Raw genomic sequence first — 17,760 nt, 5'->3', positions numbered from 1 at the left:
TAGAAATGGAGCATGGGGAACATGGGAACAAAGTAACATGAATGAATGAGAAAATGGACAGATGTGCGAGAGATCGTAGTGCCCAATGGCACTGGTTTCTGCTAGAATGATTAGTATCACGTAATACTTCTTTCTTGCTTTGTTTCAAGTTTAGGTGGTCAGTTGTTGCAATCAATAAGTGTCACACATTGTATTCAACTTAGAGAATCCAACAATGTGCACCAAAATCACAAGAATTCTACATTGAGTATTAACAAGATACTTTGTCTACTGTATAGATAACATTTGAAATTTAAATCAATACATCGCCTTAGCTAGCGATACAAGTTTTGGTTTTAATAAAACGTTTTACATTTTTTTCCGATTATTTTAAGCATCTATCCAAAAAAAATCAATGTATACTAATTTTTTGAAATGTTTTTTTAATGGTGAATACTGACATTGAGACCTCTACTAATGATAACTTAAACACAAAAGCATTAAAAAAACACAAAACTAAAACTCACTACCATCTCCCAGATTTGTTATTAGTCCAGTACATGGAATATTAGTCTCGAGGTACTTTATACATAAATTCAAGAAGCCATGTCAAATCTCTCAAAATAATCAATAAAAATAAAATAAAAAAAATCCTATGTTTAACAAAGTAAAGAAGGAAATACATGACATGGAGACATACACTGAATCTAGACCTAGAACTATGATAGACTGTTGGGTATCTTTGATCTTCTGGCCATTTTTAAAAGATTCATACACAAATATAATTTGTAATAGTTTTCATGGCCCTAAATGATCGCTAGTTAACGAATTAGGGGACGAAGCAGAGCCACAGCTTTCCATAACCAATGGCTAAATTTGGCCCTCACAATGGCGTTGTTCCAATGTCACTCATGTCGTCATATTTACACGTGCATTCGAATGTTCTTCATCCATTAATCTTTATGTGTCCACGTGGATTCAAAAAGGATGAAGTTTGTGGGTGTTTCATTTTTCTGGACTCATCCTCTGCAAACTTGCAATAAAAGTGGGGTTGTGGAATCTCACATCCAATGGCATTTGCAGGGTATTCATGGCTTGGAATCAACTGTCACCGATGAATATTTTTGTTTTTGTTTTTGTTTTATTTTGTTTTTTAAATAAATCTGTGAGATCTTGGGGTTTTTCCAGTCCCAGCAAGAAAAGTGTGATGAAGATTGCCTTGATCTGGAAGAGCAGGAATCTTCCAAAGGCATCTGAGTATTCAAACTTATAAGGAAGTAGCGGATCACTCCACACACCAGTGTCATAAAAGCCAAGTTCAATATACACATATTTATATATTACATACAAATACATTCATACATATACACACACACACACACACACACATATATATATATATATATACTTAGATTCCATGAAAGATTGTGTACACACCACAATGATTGCCAACCAAAGCCCCAGTTCAAAGTAATGAAAGCACACTCAAAAGCCAATTTACCCAAGTTGGAGCAGCCACAGCCCAACTGTTGAGAAAATATAAAGAAAGTATTATTGTTATTAATATTACTACTATTATTATTGTTATTAAACCAATTAAACGCTAGGATGTGTATTGCCCGTGAAACACATGATGCACTAAGATTGAATCTGAATCCGATGAACCAGCTAAACAGAATCCTGGAGATTCTATTAAAGCGCGTTGAAAATAGAACACTGGGGGATAGTGTAGCCTGATGCGGATTAGCGGATACCCATGCCCGCCGCAATTAGAAACCACCCCCATGGCCACAACGGCGCACCCAAGAGCGTGGCGCGTCGCCCTTCCCTTCCCAAGAATGGGGCCGCTTTGCTTTTCGCGGCGTCGGTTCTTGCAGCGGTTTTTTGCTTCATGGAGCCAAATTCATCTCTCTCGGATCTTATCGGTGTTGTTGTTGTCAATCGAAGAATACAATCCACGTGCCCGTATTCACGCGTCTTGGTTGTTGCCCCCTTGCGTGGACAAGTTTCAGGAGCTTTTACCGAGGTGGTTGAAAGCTTTTACGATGGGTTACATGCAGAAACAGCAATGTTGCGACGACGGCGAGGTCTATTAATAGTTTAGATTATCGGATGGTCGCACATACTTCCTGGCTCTGTTCGAGGGATGGGGCCCCACGCTTTGAAAAAAATTTCCGTGTTACATGCGGTATTGTCGGATTGGAGAGAAAGATTGGTAGTGGTGGTGGTGATTCTGGCTGGATGAGTTTTTTTGTTTCTGGCTGCAGGAAGGTGGGTGGATGGGGATTAGTCAAATGCGATTGGAATTGGAGTAAAATCCATGCAAGAGTTCTTTGAACGATCATATGACAATATTTAAAGCTCCGGTTTAAGATGGATGCTAGGGGCTGTTACAGCGAATGAAGTTCTTAGAGAGTGGATTGCTGTGGGGGGTGATTTTGTCTGAAAGTGTGGGAGATCAGAGCATTGACATCATTCGTTGGCTTGGTTTTCGTCTCATGGTTTAAGTTGGCAGTGCTCGTGGATGTGGATGCAGCAATTTTGCGGAGTGTTTATAGGGTCGCGTTAGCAGCCGCCTCTTATTGTTTTGCGGGTAATAGTGCCGGTGGAGTTGTTTGTATGGAGGCTCAGGTCATATTGGGGGTGCGTCTACTGGTACACCTTGAGTTTGAGTAGCTCCAAAGGGCATTCATGCACACCGGGAAATGTAAGAGGCGCTGCGAAGCATCAGGGGTGAGGAGTTTGGGAGGGTTTGAGGACAGATCGCTTTGAGGATGTGGTTGAATGTGCGGCTTGATAGTAAGAGAACAGGGCTTTTAGCAGTTGATCTTAGGAGAGGGTTCAAGCATGAATCTCGAGCTTTAAATTACCCTACATGTGTGAGGTTATGACTCCAAGCTTCGCTTCCGCTGTGTTGTCATCGCTTCCCCCAACCTTCAACAGCGAGTTTATTCCTATCAGTGGTTAGATTTACATTGATTGTAGAATTCAGTGTGAGATCTCACAACCTCGAAGTTGCCTGCTCTCTGTAGAAGTCATCACCCCTCATATTGGGAGAATACTCTACTTCTGTAAGTACATTTGAGAGTTCCCGTGTCGCGTTTTTGGGCAGCGTCATGCTTTGATGCTGTTGACTCAAGAGGATTTTGATGAACGAGTTCTTTTACTTGTGGTGATAGGTGCGATCTTTGTATAGACGTAGCCTCAGTAACTCAATTTCAGTCGAAAAATGCTGAATTTCCTTCATACTAGGTGGATTGTCGGTGGAATCTTAGCCCAAACAGGCTTGCAAAGGGTGTTTTACTCGTGCTCGTAGAAGCTGGAAGAATGAGTGCACGCCTTAATCTCAGAAGCTAGCACGGATTTTAAGGAATTCGTCGAAATTTAAATGTATACATTGTTGGACTAAGGTTTTATGCAATTGAAGCGAAGAGTCTGAAAGAGAGGGTTGTGTGTAGTGGGGCGTTCGTCAGCCGTACTTGATTAACACGACGACGATTTTCAAGTCATACATGAACGTCTACTAGGTGCATGAGTTAGGTGAATCACGGTATATACGGTGCACACTAGAGATTCCGCATCAACTGGTTGCTAGCTTTAAGATCTGTTGTCAGAAAATGATTTGTTTACGAATTTGTCATGCAGATGTGGGTGCTATTTTGAAATTTATCTTCTGCTGAAGGTCTCTGTCATTGACCTGAATAGGTTTTTATCGTCTCAGGCATCGTCTAACCTCTGTAAAGCGAGAAACTGCGTCGCTTGATGCCAATATGCTGATGTTCAATTTTGCGGATTTGTAACAGGTCTGTGATCTGAGTTAAAAACCGACAGTATCTTTTCGCTCGAGATTGCACCACCCGTCGAGGAACTTCAGCGGAGTAAAATTACGCGGCCAAGATGGTGCACTTTGGGCATTACATTCTGGATAACCAAATTCCTGGCTGGGGAGAGTATGTCTCGATTAGCCATTCCAAATTAAAATTTATGACGTAAATGAGATGGTACACACTGTGTGGAATAGAACATGTGTTGAGGCAGGGTGTTTGCCATCGCATTAATCAGTGATCGGTGTGCAGATACTACATCGGTTACAAGGCACTGAAGAAAAGGATAAAGCATTACTCTCAGCGTGCACACGCTTCTGGTATATCAGATGAGGAACGCCACGAAATTGTCAGATCTTTTTCGGAGCTCCTTGACTCCCAGGTTTGCCTAGTTTTTCTTCCTATGACATGATCTCCAGTATGTGGCTTTTTAACGTTCAAATTTAACCATTTCCTAAGAAACAATATCTTTGGTTGGCTTTATAGTCCCAGGTTCAAGTATAGACGTGAAAGTCTTTACTGATTTTGTACGAATTCTTTGAGTTGTTTGGTTTTAGGAGAATAGTTCTCTTAAGGGAATTGGAACGATGCTGCTGCAGGTAGAGAAAATCGTCTTGTTTCTAATTGAGAGGCAGGGACTTCTAGCGGAGCGATTGCAACGACTGCGCAAACAGAGAGAGATGGCTAACCAAGACTATTATGATGATGAAACCGGTGAGCCTCCATGTAGCCCGGCTGTAGTGCCTTGGGTTATGATGGATGAATATAGGTAATTTACTTCAAGTCTTACCCTCTTGTCAAAGTTTGAACCTTCATCCGTAATTATTGTGATTCTAAGACCCCCGCGGAGGTTTCCTTGTCTGAGTTATACACCGTCGGAATTGTCTTATCCTCGATGAAATCTGTTTCAGGCATATTGGTTACGATCTTCTACAGTTGTTGGAGTTTGTGGAGCTCAATGCTACAGGGATACGTAAAATTTTGAAGAAGTTCGACAAACGAGTTGGTTTTCGTCTTGGTCACCAATACATATCTTCAAGATCCAATCACCCCTACTCACAGCTTCAACAAGTGTTTCGCCAAGTGGTATGTCCTCCATTTTTCTACCCTCTGTCTAGCCTGCGAAACTTGTTGAGAACAAGCTCTCTGGTCCACTGCATTTTGTATTCCAAATTTGGCAAATATTTTAAGTTCAACTTTTTTATTCCTTCACCATATATCTGTCTTAATGTCATGGTTGGTTGCGGCTTCCAGGGATTAGGGGCTATGGTGGCTACCATATCCCGCAATCTCGCTGAATTGAGACAGGAGAACTTGGAAACAAGCTCCACGAGTAGCGTTATTTCTCTTTTCCGTAATTCTTCTCTCCCTAGACGGGTAGTCGAGAAGGAGCCCGTTATTCAGGTATTTTCTCGTATTTATTTTTTCACCTTTTCTCATGAAGTGATGTATAGTGTAGCATGAATGTCTCTTGAAATCTTGCCTCTGGGTTGGTTACCAGGTCAATATGAGATCAACAAAATTTTATTCCTAGAACAGTTGATATTGTCAACCACTTCGAGGTGGTATATATATATATATACATATATATATGAAATATACGTTTGCATATTCGTCTATTCACTGTGTAAATGTGAATCTCTAATTTGCAGTCGATTGTGGAAACCATGCATCGTTTGACCCGAGAGATCAGTATTCAGTCTTTCGTCGCCAATGAGCTTCTTCTACCTGCACCGAAGGAAGAAATTGCTGGAATACCCGGCAAACAAGAGGATTATCATTTTATGTCTATACAACTTAACCTCTTGAACACTTTCCTCTACATGGTACTTAATTCATCCTTGCAGTTTTCTACACGTATACTTGGGTTTGGTTTGAAGTTGTGTCAGCTGATTAGATTGAAGAAGATAGTGTTTAATTCAAGTGGTAAAATAACCATTAGGAATCACGCCAGAATAGAAGTTTATGCCCAGACTCACAACTTTTCTTTTATACAATTTATCTGCAAGAATTTTATTTATTTATTTATTTATTTCACATATGAACTGACAATTAGGTCATGAATCCTCGCAGGTGAACTACTACATTGTGGTTCCATCTTCAGATGATTATGCTGAGCTACTACATGCTCCAGCCACCCTATGTGGTATTATTATAGGGTCCATGCCCCTAGCAGCCCTTGTGTCTTCTCTTATATACAGCTGGTGGTCGAATTTCTCCTACACTGCGCCTCTGTTAATCAGTACTCTGATCTTGATGGCTGGCAACTTGATGTATGCATTGGCGCTTTACTTCAACTCCATTTGGCTCCTCCTCCTTGGCCGCTTTTTGTGCGGGTAAATTTCATCTTAATTGTTTTCAAATTCTAATATCGGTCTCATCTGATCATCTGAATGTGATTGTCTTTCATGTTGCCTGTATGTTTTCATAAACTCGTAGAATGTCCATATATTTCCCTAAAATTATATTGACAGTTTTGCAATGTGCATGCCCTCCGCCGTGATTGGATGACCGTGCAGCTTGGGTGGTGCGAGGGCGATCAACCGGAGATACATCTCTGACCATGTTCCAGTCAAGCAGCTGACAAGTGCCTCTGCAGCCTTTGTGAGCGCTAGTGCCCTGGGGATGGCAGTTGGCCCAGCTCTTGCAGGTGCTCTTAGTAAACTTAATTTCAAGGTATTTGAAGTCTTACTTCTTCGCAATTTTCTTTCATTATTGACTTTTACAACTCTCATGAAATAGCTCTCTCTAGTTGACTTTCTGGATTTAATTAAATCCTTCCACAATGGATTGTTCTTTGCAGATTTATGGAGCGCCTGTGAATTTTGTGACTTCCCCAGGATGGTTACTGTTTGCTGCTTGGGCTGGGTATTTTCTCTTGATTGTGCTGTTTTTCAAAGAACCTGAGAGGCCGCAACCAACTGGACCTATATCAAGGCACGTCTCTGAGAAGGACCTGGCCGGCGTGAATGACTCTTCGCGAATTCCTTCAACGTTGAATGAGCCTCTGTTGCCATCACTGTCAGGAGATCCTCCAAGACCAGTTATCCTCAACTTGCCAAAAGATCTGCAGTCAGATGAGGAAGATGGGAAGGGTGATGATTCAGATTATGGTGATGATAGGGCGGTTGAGACAGTTAGCGAACTCATGAAGGAGCTAACCGTGCCCATCAGGATTCTACTGTGGATCTATTTTATGCTTAAGTTCGCTTCTGAGCTTCTCATTTCTGAATCCAGCATATTGACCCAATATTATTTTAATTGGACTACTTATCAGGTAATATTACCGCACATGCACTTCTTCACTTCTAGGTTTGGAATTTGTGTTATATGCATATAGAAGCTTTTGGTTGTAATTTCTGGGTAAATGAGGTCATCGTGAGCTCTACTTGAAGATTAGTATCAGCACCTTGTTTAACCTTTGTTCAGCAGGGCAATCAGTGAGCATTAAAATTAGTCTTTATCACGAAGTTTTAAATTCACAGTGAGTCTTTAACGGGTTGATATGATTTGCAGGTTTCTATCTTTTTGTCGCTTCTAGGTTTGACTGTACTGCCGATTAGTGCCGTTGTTGGAAACTGCATCAGCAACATTTATGAAGACAGGTTAGTGCTGCTTCTGAGTTTAGTAATGTTATATAGTAGAATTTTAATAAACATGTCTAGGGGTTTTTCTGATGGATGAAAGTGGAGGCTAACATACTATTTGAGGTTAACGATTGTAGTATAGGTTATCAGTGACACACTGTATGTACTTGTGATTTACATCATAGGGGGCAATGAAGATATTCTCTCTGAACTGATTCAATATCAAAAATACATGGTTCGAATGTTTGTCTAAGTTTGGGATACACGATTTACAGGCTTGTAGTTTTGTGGACTCAAATCACCACTGGCGTTGGTGTTATTGCAATTCTCTGCTATAGCCCCTTTTTCCAGTACAGCACATACCAATATGTGGCAGCAGCAATTATCATATTTGTTTCTACAAATGTGCTCGAAGGTAATAAGGTTTCTGCCATGTTCGCCTGGAAAGTTACGTTAATTCTTTTTACATTTACGTTTCTCATGACATACGTGTTACTAGTCAAGAGCAGGATGAAAAATGCAGACCGAGGCAAGCTAATCCGCATTTTTAGCTTCTTTCATATACAAAATCAGTACATTTTTCTTGGGAACTTATCGCAAAGCTAACGCTTGTGAAATGAATTTGTCACGTAGGTGTGAACATGTCACTGTTAGCGAAGGTCATGTCCCCTCGCTTATCCAGGGGAGTATTCAATTGTGGTCTCCTCTCCACCGAAGCAGGTACACTTGCTCGTGCTTTGGCAGATGGGATGATCACTGTCGCAGGAAAAGCAGGCATGGAAAATCTCCTTAACTTTTCTATGTTCCCCACCCTCTTCATCGTCGTATTCACAACTGTGTACACGTGGATAGGTTACTACACTCTATATTGAGCATAGCTTTCTTTGGCAACGCTTTGTCAATTCATTTGAAGGGCATACATCGATTTTTTCCTGTTCCCTACTCACCATCAACTCATTTCCAAGCCTATATAGATGACATGAGAAGATGTGGCCCTAAATTTAAGCCACTTGTCTCATGGTTTGGAAAGTGGTTAAGCATTAGAAGGGAGCAGAAGCATCAAAAGCTGCGTGTGAAGTGTCCCTCTGCACTATTGGATCACATAACAGCTCCCATGGTTGAGCAGTGACATGGTTTCAGGGGTTGAGCAGTTGTAAGTCTTGCATTAAGATTAGCCATTTCATTTGTAGCTGTTAAGCAACTACTATCAGCAGATTGTTCGATTGCAGGGCTGCATGAGCAGTTTAGCACATTCTTCCTGGTGAATCTTGTGTGGATCAGGGTCATTTGAAGGTTAGAGCTTCAGATCCTCAATTTTGCTTTCGAGGTTCTGATTTATACTGTGAATATTACAATCGGTATCCGAGAACAAATGATTTTATGACGATAATTCTTTTTACCATTCTTCTGACAGTAAGAATATCTTTTGACACTGTTTTCATTAGATGCTGAATTTCACCATGTTTATGACCACAGATGGTTGAGAAGCACACAATCACTTGTTAGTTGAATGTGTTGTCCAACTTAAATTGTCGGTTTGACTGTGGCATGTATTTTTTTCAGCCAATAGTCATGTTTATTAATGTGCACACTATTTGTTATTGCCTTGGATTAAACATCAATTAAGTCTAATATTTTATAAAGTTAACACTTGCTACTTATTTGATTGTTTAATTTCAAGTTCTTTAACAATTACTGGTGTCCTTTCAATTGGTTTCTATTGTAACTAAACTTTGTTGTTTCCTTATAGAATATTGTCACCAATTGATATTTTACATTAAATCTTGAATTTCTTCTCATTCGAATAATATTATATAATATGTTCTGGTTCATCTAAAAACGTAAAGAATTAAATATTTAATTGTTTAGCTTATAACATAAATTTATCGCAATGTTACTACAAATCAAATTATTTGAAGGTTTGAAATATCTACTCATCTAAATCACAATATAAATAGCAGATTTTAAAATGAAAAAACACCTAATTACAAAATAATTAATACATCTACCAAAAAAATCATAAAAATGTATCAATTTTAATAATAATAAATTAATACGAGGGTGACAAGTGTGGATATTTTTATTGCTAATTATATGTAATTCAAATGGAAGGTTAAAATTTGACTAACACTGTTATACACGTGAGGTATACAACAATTTCTTGCAACACTACCTTATGAAATTACTCAAGCAAAGATGAAAACTGCAGCTAATCAGGCTCGACCAGTTCTCTCAGATAACCCCCACTTTATGAATCATCTTCTTCCTCTAAAATAACCCCAACTTGACGAATCAACGTTTTACTCAATCATGGTAACAAAAGCCTTTCCTGTTAAATGACCTTCAATCTGTTTCTCCCAAGCCTTCTCTGCTATAGACAGTGGAAAGGTGGAGTCCACTACCGTCTTCAGCTTACCCTCATTGATAAGATTTGTCAGCAATGCAAGGTCATCGCTGTTAGAGTTCACAAAAATTTGCAAAAATTTCTGGGCAGAAAACGTTGCCAGTTGGATTCCTGTGGTAATCAAACCTTTGGCAAACGGAGTGAGGTCAATCACTTTACCTTTCTTTGAGAGCTGTGGTTTGAAGTGGGAGAAGGGATGGTACTTGGCGCAATGAAGGACGAAGACGTATTTTCTTCCAGACGGACTTTGCAGTTTTGCTCCCTCAGGTGTCTGGTAATCCAACACTTCGTCTGCCCCAAGGCTCGAGATTAAGGCAATATTACGAGCTCCGCATGTAGCTGTTACGTGCACATCTCCCAGTTTTGCTATCTGAAACCAAAACGCAGCCAGTCGAGGGTGAATAAAGGTAGACGATTCATGACGGTAGCCCCCAAGGATACTTGCTTTGTAAATCAAATGATGTTCACCAAGTATACATATCGTCTTTGGGTTAAAATGCCACACACGGTGCGTTAATTCACACCTGTACTGCATAGGTTCCCACGCCATCAGAAGCTGCTGTGATGAGCAAGTTAATATCCTTGCTGGTCCCATCCAATTTAATTCCTGCGCTGTCACGCACAGCTTGCACCCAAGGATGCCCCATCTAGTGACGACACACGTTCTGGTCTCTTGGTTGTGGTCTTGATGGATGCAATCGCATATTCTGCTAATGACCCTCCATTCTGAAAAGAAGACCCAAGATTCAAACATATCATGAGTACTAGGCTATGTTCACAATGCCAACACAGATGTAACAAGTGGGAGCAATTTCTACATGTAAGGAATAAACGTTCATGTTCAGCAACAGTCCTAACCACAAACAAATGCATCTGGCCAATTCTGATGATTCACCAATATTGTTGAATACTGGTTTTATCTCTGCTTTCATTGATCCTGTGGTATGCTTTTATAGTTGCATACCTTGAGACCTGTCCAACATGATACTTTGTCCTCAACGGCGTTGGATGTCACGGCAGGACCAAGACCAACAACTTCACCCGCAATGTCGGTGCCTGCCATACAGTTGTTCACAGTGGTAACACATTAAACCAGTCATCTTGCCCAGTTACACGGAAAATTACAAATCGTTGCCGTAACTGTATGTTTTGGACGAATCCTTCATGTCAAGGAAAGTTCAATTGCACAATTGTGAAACATGGATAATTGATGAAGTAGTGCATTGCTATACGGGGAAGCTCTTTTGGAAGAAGAGGTCTGACTTTCCCGGATTGAATGAATTTCCAGTCTACAGGATTCACACTAGCAGCTTCAACATTAACCAATATCTGGTCCTTCGCTTGTAGAGGAACTGGGACTTCTACATGCTGCAATTAGAAAAGCAACAATCCTGTGAGAAATTGAGTCTTTTTTAGCTCAGAACGTAAAACTCGACCAAAAGTTCCCAGAACGTTACCCAACTCTTGCACAGGACAATTATTGCGAATACACAAAAAGAAAACTCCGAGTTCTTTTCAAAAATAGAGAATCTAAAAGGATCGATTAAAAAGTTTTGTTGAGCACTTAACAAAAGCCGTGTGTTCTATAGACTCGGTTGAACCTGGTCGCTACCACTGCAGTAGCCATTTATCTTTAGCCCTTCCTCAACCTTTGCGAAACCCAATTGTCAGTCGTCACACGCAGACACAAACTTGACGGTTACGACAGTGGAAACTTTATCCCACTTCAATCATTTACAACATTTCACGAGCTTACATAAAAATACGTGCCACATGCCACAAGAAACGATGACCAGAGAAGAGAGGATAAGTCCGCATAGAAAGTCCGGACTACCCCTTCCTCGTCGAAGATCTTTGTCTCCTAGAGGAAACTTGCACCGAAAACCAAAACCAAAAAACACAACTCACTAAACCTCTGCTCTTGCATATTCTCTGCAGTTAACAATTGATTCTCTATACCACAGAATAAGCGAACAACCTCCGCAACAACGATCACAAAACTTTTAGCGCTCGCAGGCACTAGGGCCGCCATAGAGTATTCCACGTGCATTCCTCACAGTCAAATACCTGAAGCGCTGCAGCACCGCCTCCGAGGGCTGAGTACTGAACCGCACGCATCGTGTGAGCTGCCATATTTTTTTTCTTCCGACAAAGCCTCACCTTTAATTCTCTCACAAAACCAGGCTCTACACAGTTCCTGTAGGACGAAAATCAACCAAGACTGTCCTGTTCTGTTATCCGCATCACCAGTTTTGGGTCGGGCAACGTGGGTGGTGGCAGACGGGAATCGCATTTATCATGACGCTGTACCGAGTTCAATACGCACAAAGTAACCAGTGAATGATGCTGTTGATTACGCACGGTACTCGATTCCGTGGTGCGCGAGATTGCCTGACAAATATGCACATGCAGGTGAGCAAGGGCTTTTCGGAATGCGATCGAAGACCAAAGAGCACGGGGTCTACAATTTTGGACTGGATGGATCCAAGCTTTTGGGTTGGCGACAAAAGATAGGGTTCCCATGAAAGGATTTTTTGTATTATACTATGATTGAAGAGCAACGAAACTCTGTAGAGACATCGTCCTATTTGATTCGAAACAAGAAAATCCAGACAGTATTTGGAAACGAGAATTTTCAATGTAAAAAACTAGATGTAAATTTGCACTTTCTTGTTGCAGTGAGAGTAAACATAGATGCAAATGTACCCACAAAATCCACGATGACCTGAAAGTTGACGAATTTCGTGTTGATCGGTATTGGGTTTCATCTGCTAAGACACTAGTGTGTTCCAAACGCCTTGTTGATTTCGGGAGCTACTGCTCGCAACGCAATTCTTGTAAAGCTTGAACACTTGTGAATTCGGACGTCTGGCTACTGACGTGTTAGGCACGTCTCCCGAGGTACCGAATCTGTCGCTCCTAATTTGAATTTCCGCCAGCATAGCAAATGAGAGTATGCTACATTTGGAGTGCTCAGTGCCGTCTTTGACATGCCTCAATTCTCCATTCTTACAAAACTGAAGGCGCCTGGAGGTTGTCTAGACAGAGAGATTAATCGGCAATGCAAGTCAATTGGTTCTGTGTGGGAGAGAGTCTCTTTGATTATTGGCATTTTCTTCGTTTTAAGGCAAAGTTGAGTATGCTTTGCTGGTCCATTTCTCGTCTGCTTACTGCAAATTTGCAGTCAACCAAGTCCATGTGACCTCTTCTCTTTGACTCTCTGAAAGTTGGAACCTATGTGGTATCAGTTACAGCCGCTACTACTTTGTGCTCTCAACGTTAGTCTGCTGCGATCAAAACTTGTCCGAACTTGCAGCAGATTTGTCAGAAACTTGTGACGATAGCCGCATCTGGGAGGCCTTTCTCTCCCACCAGCTTGTGGCGCTTACCGTTGTGATCAATCTCAACGATGTGCTTGCGGAAGGAGATTTTAGGGTCTTTCGCGAATAGCCACTGCTGACCGAGGATCACGTCAATGTGTGCAAGATCCATGATTCCGAATGTGATCAGATCAAAGTAGGTTTGAATTCTAAGCGGAACGTTTTTCACTTGTCGGTTCCAGAGCACGTTGGAGCCGTTCGGCAAGTGCACAACGTAGGGATCCAAGGCAGTGGACTTTAGTTGCAACACCTTGACGACCGTGGAATTTATGAAATTGTGGGTGCATCCCGAATCGATCAACACCATCACTTCCTTAGTCATCGCCTTTCCTCTCAGCTTCATGTGCTCCCAGCTCTGAAAAGCATTTTCCTTGCCCTCGTCCTTGGAATGCAAATTGCTGAACTCAACAACCCACGTGGATGGCTGCTTGAAGCCGTCATGGCTTGCAAGCGTGGTTGGATGCGACTTCACGGGCAGCATCCGCGTTGCGAAGGGAGTGGACGTCTTGGGCCGGCTACTGGAGGCAGCTGCAGTCTCCATCTTTGCGGTGGTCTCTATATGCTTCCATAGCCTTTGCAAGCAACATTTGTGTGAGGGTCGGAATAGGATTTTACAAAGAGTGCATACAGCTATCTTGTTCTCACTTGACGTCTCCTGCGTGGAATTCTTCATGGTCTCGGATTGTATTCTTACTGTGTCTCGCTACTAAACCTGTAACATCTGTGTCGACAAAGCTCTTGTGCAGGACAAAGATTTTCAAGTTTGTTCACAGGTTTGTTCCAAACAGGAAATGCAAAGGGTTGTGTGTGTAGCATTCCGAAGACACGACACTTTATTTACTAATTTGAATCAAACACTTACCTGACAGGACGCACAGCTTCTGTTGATTGGAAGGGGCTGGACAATGTTACGAGTGCAAGTATATACTCCAGGCACCTGAGGGTTGCAGTTGATGGGATGCAACTGCGAGTGCAAGCTCTGAAAAAACAAAAAAAAGGTACATACGGTGTAGAAAACTTACCTGTAAGCTGCTTCACGAACTCTGCTCTCAGCCACTACTCTTCATGCCATGAACTCTTCCAACAAATCTGCAGATCAACTGGAGTTTGTTCAAGACTTACTCAAATTGTTGCTCATCATCTTGCTCATGAAAACGAAGTGGGTGGGTCCATTCAGATCCATGCGCAGATCATTTTTTGACATGCCAACAGCAATGAATTACATGTCTTGATGTGAGTTTTTTCTTTGTGGTTTTGGCACCAGTGGTGCAAGGGACGTCGGAGAGAGGCTCTCGCTTCAAGCTGCAAATGTGTTTGTGTGGGTGAAGAGGCGTGACCTTTGGTAAGCATTGCAGTAACGGTGTGAGTGGTTTTGACATGCATGGGGTGGATCATTCGAAACAACGGCGTCGATTGACTATCAAAGGAAACTTGTTGTTCTCACTTGTTCTTCATGTGTCCACCAATTGTTTCGATTCTTGCAGCCTGCACTGACAACAGAAGCTTGCACTAATTCAAGGTAATTTTGTGGAGAGTCCATTACATCTTCCTGACAAACTAGACACAATTTGCATCAACACCTTCTTTGTTTTAGTTTAAAAACATCCCATCTTGATTCCAAAATTGATGTTTTAGTCCCTAACACTTGCATGTATCAATACCCACATCCTCTGTAAAAACTGATTTAGTGTAATATCTTCATTTGGTATGTGATCCATTCTAGAAATGTCACCCTTGTTTTCTTTTACATCTTCTATTGAAATACCATTTTACATTGTTTGTGGAAATTATTGTATTCTCAAAATAGTGACTCAAATATTGAAACTATTTTGGAGTGCTACAATTAACTTTTTTTTTTGTTTTATTTATACTTAAATTTCATAAATGTTTGGAGTAGGAACCTTAATTAATGTACATGATATTATTTAATCATTTTTTTGCAATTACTTTTGAAGAATTTGGGTTGAAGTTGTTAGAAGCAATCATTAAGCTACAACCAATTTTTTTCATCCATTTTGTTTTTGGAAGTTAAAACCTATAAATAAGTTGATAAAACTAATTATCTTAAATAACTTTGCATTTTTTTTGTATCTTATTTGATAGTAATGATGTTTGTTTGTTGAAATAAAGCTTAGAAAGAAAATTGACCAAATTGTCTAAAATAAAATAAAATCCAACATGTTTCATTGATTTAAAGCACATAAGTATGTCTTTGGTTTTATTGAAATATATATATATTAACCAAATATATTAGATTTTTATCACTATTTTTACATACATCATTTTTTTTAAAGATTTCTTTTATATAAAAAATATTAATTAAGCTATATTAATTTCAACAAATTGATTTTAATTCTTGATTTTTAATTTTATTGGCCTACTCATTCTTATTATAGGCTTTGGTTGACATAAGTGATAGCTACTTTAAAGTGAATTCTAAGTCACAAAAACTTATAGATTTAAATTAGTGTGAGTTAATTAATATTCTATATACAATTTTAGCATGAATAAATAATATGATGTATTTCGAAATAATAGAGAGAATCTAATTTTGTTAGTTTTGTTTTTAATTGATCAAATAGTTTTCTATTTTTTAATTTATTGTGTCCTTTGCAGATCAAAAAATTGTGACTAAAACTATTTAAGATTGTATATGTATATAAATTTTTTTTTTCTAGGTTTTATAAAATTTTAGTAATCTAAAGTTTTAGTTGATAGTAGATACTCTTAAAACCTTGCCTCAATAAGCATACATTGAAGAAAAAGTAAAAATAAATAAACAACTAAAAAATATCATAAAAAATAATGAGAATATAATCAAACAATATAGAATAAAAAATAAATACAAAAAAATAAATTATAATGGTTACAAAAGGATAATATATTATTTAAATTTAATTACATATTACTTTAATATATAATTTAAACAACACAAATTATGACACATCTCTTCAATTGCATATATTGGAATACATCTTATTTGCATATATAAAACGAACATAAAAAAAATATAAATGAGAATATCTTATCAATCTCCAATAGAAGCAATTAGACCAAATTCTCTCTATAATTGCATGATACATTATATTATTATTTTCTCTTAATTTGCATCTAGAATATGAACTTTATGTACATTATTTCAAAACTATGGTTCCTTATCTTGGAATTCATGCCAAAGAGCTATTGCTAAGGTTGATGGAAACTTCTCAAGTCTAAAGATATCTCAAGATTAAAGAAAATCTTGCCTTAATAAGCATCTATTGAAAAGAAAGTAAAAACAATTGACTACCAAAAAATATCAAACAATGTAATAAAAATATAATTATACAAAATAGAATCCAAAAAAAATATCAAAACAAAAAACTACATGGTTTTTAAAGAATAATATATTATTTTATTTAATTAGACAATAATTTTATACATAATTCAAAGAACTCAAATTTAGACACATTTCTTCTATTACAAAAATTATGAAACATCTTATTTTGCATATACAAAATAAACATAAAATAAAAGAAAATAGAAATATCTTATCAATCTACAATAGAAGTATTTAGACAAAATTCTCTGTAATATTGCATAATATATCATATTATTATCTTCTCTTAATTTGTATCTAGAGTTTGAACTTTATGTATACTAATTCAAAACTTTGGTTCTTGGTTTTGGGATTCATACCAAAAAGCCACATCCAAGGTCGATAGAAGCTCTTCAAGTCAAAGGAAAACTTGAGTCTAATGATAACCTTGCCATAATAAGTATCTATTCAAGAGAAAGTAAAAATAAATAAATAAATAACAACCAAAAAATATGAAACAAAAAAATAAAAATATAATCAAAAAATATAGAACAATAAAAAAATTACAATGGTTTCTAAAGAATAATGCATTATTTTTTAAAATTATATATTATTTAATATATACATGAAAAAAACACAAATTTTGTCACATCTCTTCTACTATAAATATTGGAATACATCTTACTTGTATATACAAAACAAATATAAAAGTATGTAACTTGGAATATCATATCAATCTACAATAAAAGGATTAGACCAGATTCTCTCTATGATTGCATAATACATCATATTGTTATCTATTCTTAATTTGTATTTAAAATATAAACTTTACATATACTAATTCAAAGCTATAGTTCTTGGTCTTGAGATTCATGCTGAAGAGCCATTGCCAAGGTCAATGGAAGCTTCTTGAGATAAAGGATATTTCAAGTCCTAGGAAAAACCTTGCCTTAATAAGCATCTATTGAAGAAAAAGTTTATATATATATATATATATATATATAAAGACAAAAAATATCAAACAAAAGAATAAAAATATAGTCAAGTAACATTGAACCAAAAAATAATATCAAATCAAAAATTACAAAGGTTTCTAAAGAATAATGCCTTAATTTATTTAAATACACATTACTTTGATATATAATTTAAACAACATAAATTTGGACACATTTCTTCTACTACAAATATTGAGATGTATCTTATTTGCATATACAAAACAAACATAACAAATTGTAAATAGGAATATCTTATCTATCCTGAATAGAAGCAATTTGACCAAATTCTCACT

The 17,760-nt window shown here is 38.2% G+C and overlaps 3 protein-coding genes and 1 long non-coding RNA gene across 14 annotated transcripts; 2 read left to right on the top strand and 2 right to left on the bottom strand.

Annotated features, from left to right (window-relative positions):
- Positions 1–1,864: 1,864 nt before the first annotated feature.
- On the top strand, positions 1,865–8,794 carry LOC112278798 (SPX domain-containing membrane protein OsI_21475). Of its 8 annotated transcripts, none has more exons than XM_090248374.1 (13): positions 1,865–2,005; positions 3,783–3,929; positions 4,056–4,185; positions 4,403–4,572; positions 4,715–4,889; positions 5,058–5,207; positions 5,456–5,629; positions 5,877–6,139; positions 6,323–6,479; positions 6,607–7,080; positions 7,320–7,408; positions 7,666–7,805; positions 8,024–8,794. In XM_090248374.1, exons 2-13 carry the CDS (start codon positions 3,877–3,879, stop codon positions 8,260–8,262), a joined length of 2,214 nt encoding a protein of 737 aa, XP_090104500.1. In that variant the 5' UTR covers positions 1,865–2,005; positions 3,783–3,876; the 3' UTR covers positions 8,263–8,794. The 8 variants fall into 8 exon arrangements, with proteins under 8 accessions (XP_090104500.1, XP_024368348.1, XP_024368343.1 ...); XM_024512580.3 differs by lacking the exon at positions 1,865–2,005 and adding an exon at positions 2,063–2,250; XM_024512575.3 differs by lacking the exon at positions 1,865–2,005 and adding an exon at positions 2,311–2,863.
- Positions 8,795–9,404: 610 nt separating this feature from the next.
- LOC112272769 (chloroplast envelope quinone oxidoreductase homolog) lies at positions 9,405–11,088 on the bottom strand (the record flags this gene model as incomplete). The annotated part of the gene is given in 5 exon segments (XM_090248373.1): positions 9,405–10,164; positions 10,319–10,427; positions 10,429–10,520; positions 10,759–10,850; positions 11,058–11,088. Coding segments are annotated over 5 exon segments (798 nt in total), but the record flags the coding sequence as incomplete, so codon positions are not given.
- A 1,427-nt stretch (positions 11,089–12,515) lies between these two features.
- Positions 12,516–14,518, bottom strand: LOC112272783 (uncharacterized). Of its 4 annotated transcripts, XM_073531257.2 has the most exons (3): positions 14,398–14,518; positions 14,197–14,263; positions 12,516–13,746 (listed from the first exon to the last, which is right to left on the bottom strand). In XM_073531257.2, exon 3 carries the CDS (start codon positions 13,713–13,715, stop codon positions 13,119–13,121), a length of 597 nt encoding a protein of 198 aa, XP_073387358.1. In that variant the 5' UTR covers positions 13,716–13,746; positions 14,197–14,263; positions 14,398–14,518; the 3' UTR covers positions 12,516–13,118. The 4 variants fall into 4 exon arrangements, with proteins under 4 accessions (XP_073387358.1, XP_073387352.1, XP_073387357.1 ...); XM_073531251.2 differs by having other exon boundaries at positions 12,516–14,263; XM_073531256.2 differs by having other exon boundaries at positions 14,197–14,447.
- An 86-nt stretch (positions 14,519–14,604) lies between these two features.
- Positions 14,605–16,434, top strand: LOC149989805 (uncharacterized). Its single transcript, XR_016501855.1, has 2 exons — positions 14,605–14,693; positions 15,791–16,434. It is a non-coding gene; the product is annotated as an uncharacterized LOC149989805 (long non-coding RNA).
- Positions 16,435–17,760: the final 1,326 nt, after the last annotated feature.

The sequence above is a fragment of the Physcomitrium patens genome, chromosome 2, assembly GCF_059467195.1.
Source record: "Physcomitrium patens ecotype Gransden chromosome 2, ASM5946719v1, whole genome shotgun sequence".
NCBI classification, from domain to species: domain Eukaryota; kingdom Viridiplantae; phylum Streptophyta; class Bryopsida; order Funariales; family Funariaceae; genus Physcomitrium; species Physcomitrium patens.
Note: the sequence above shows the minus strand (reverse complement) of the source record. Positions and strands in the feature narration are given on the sequence as shown.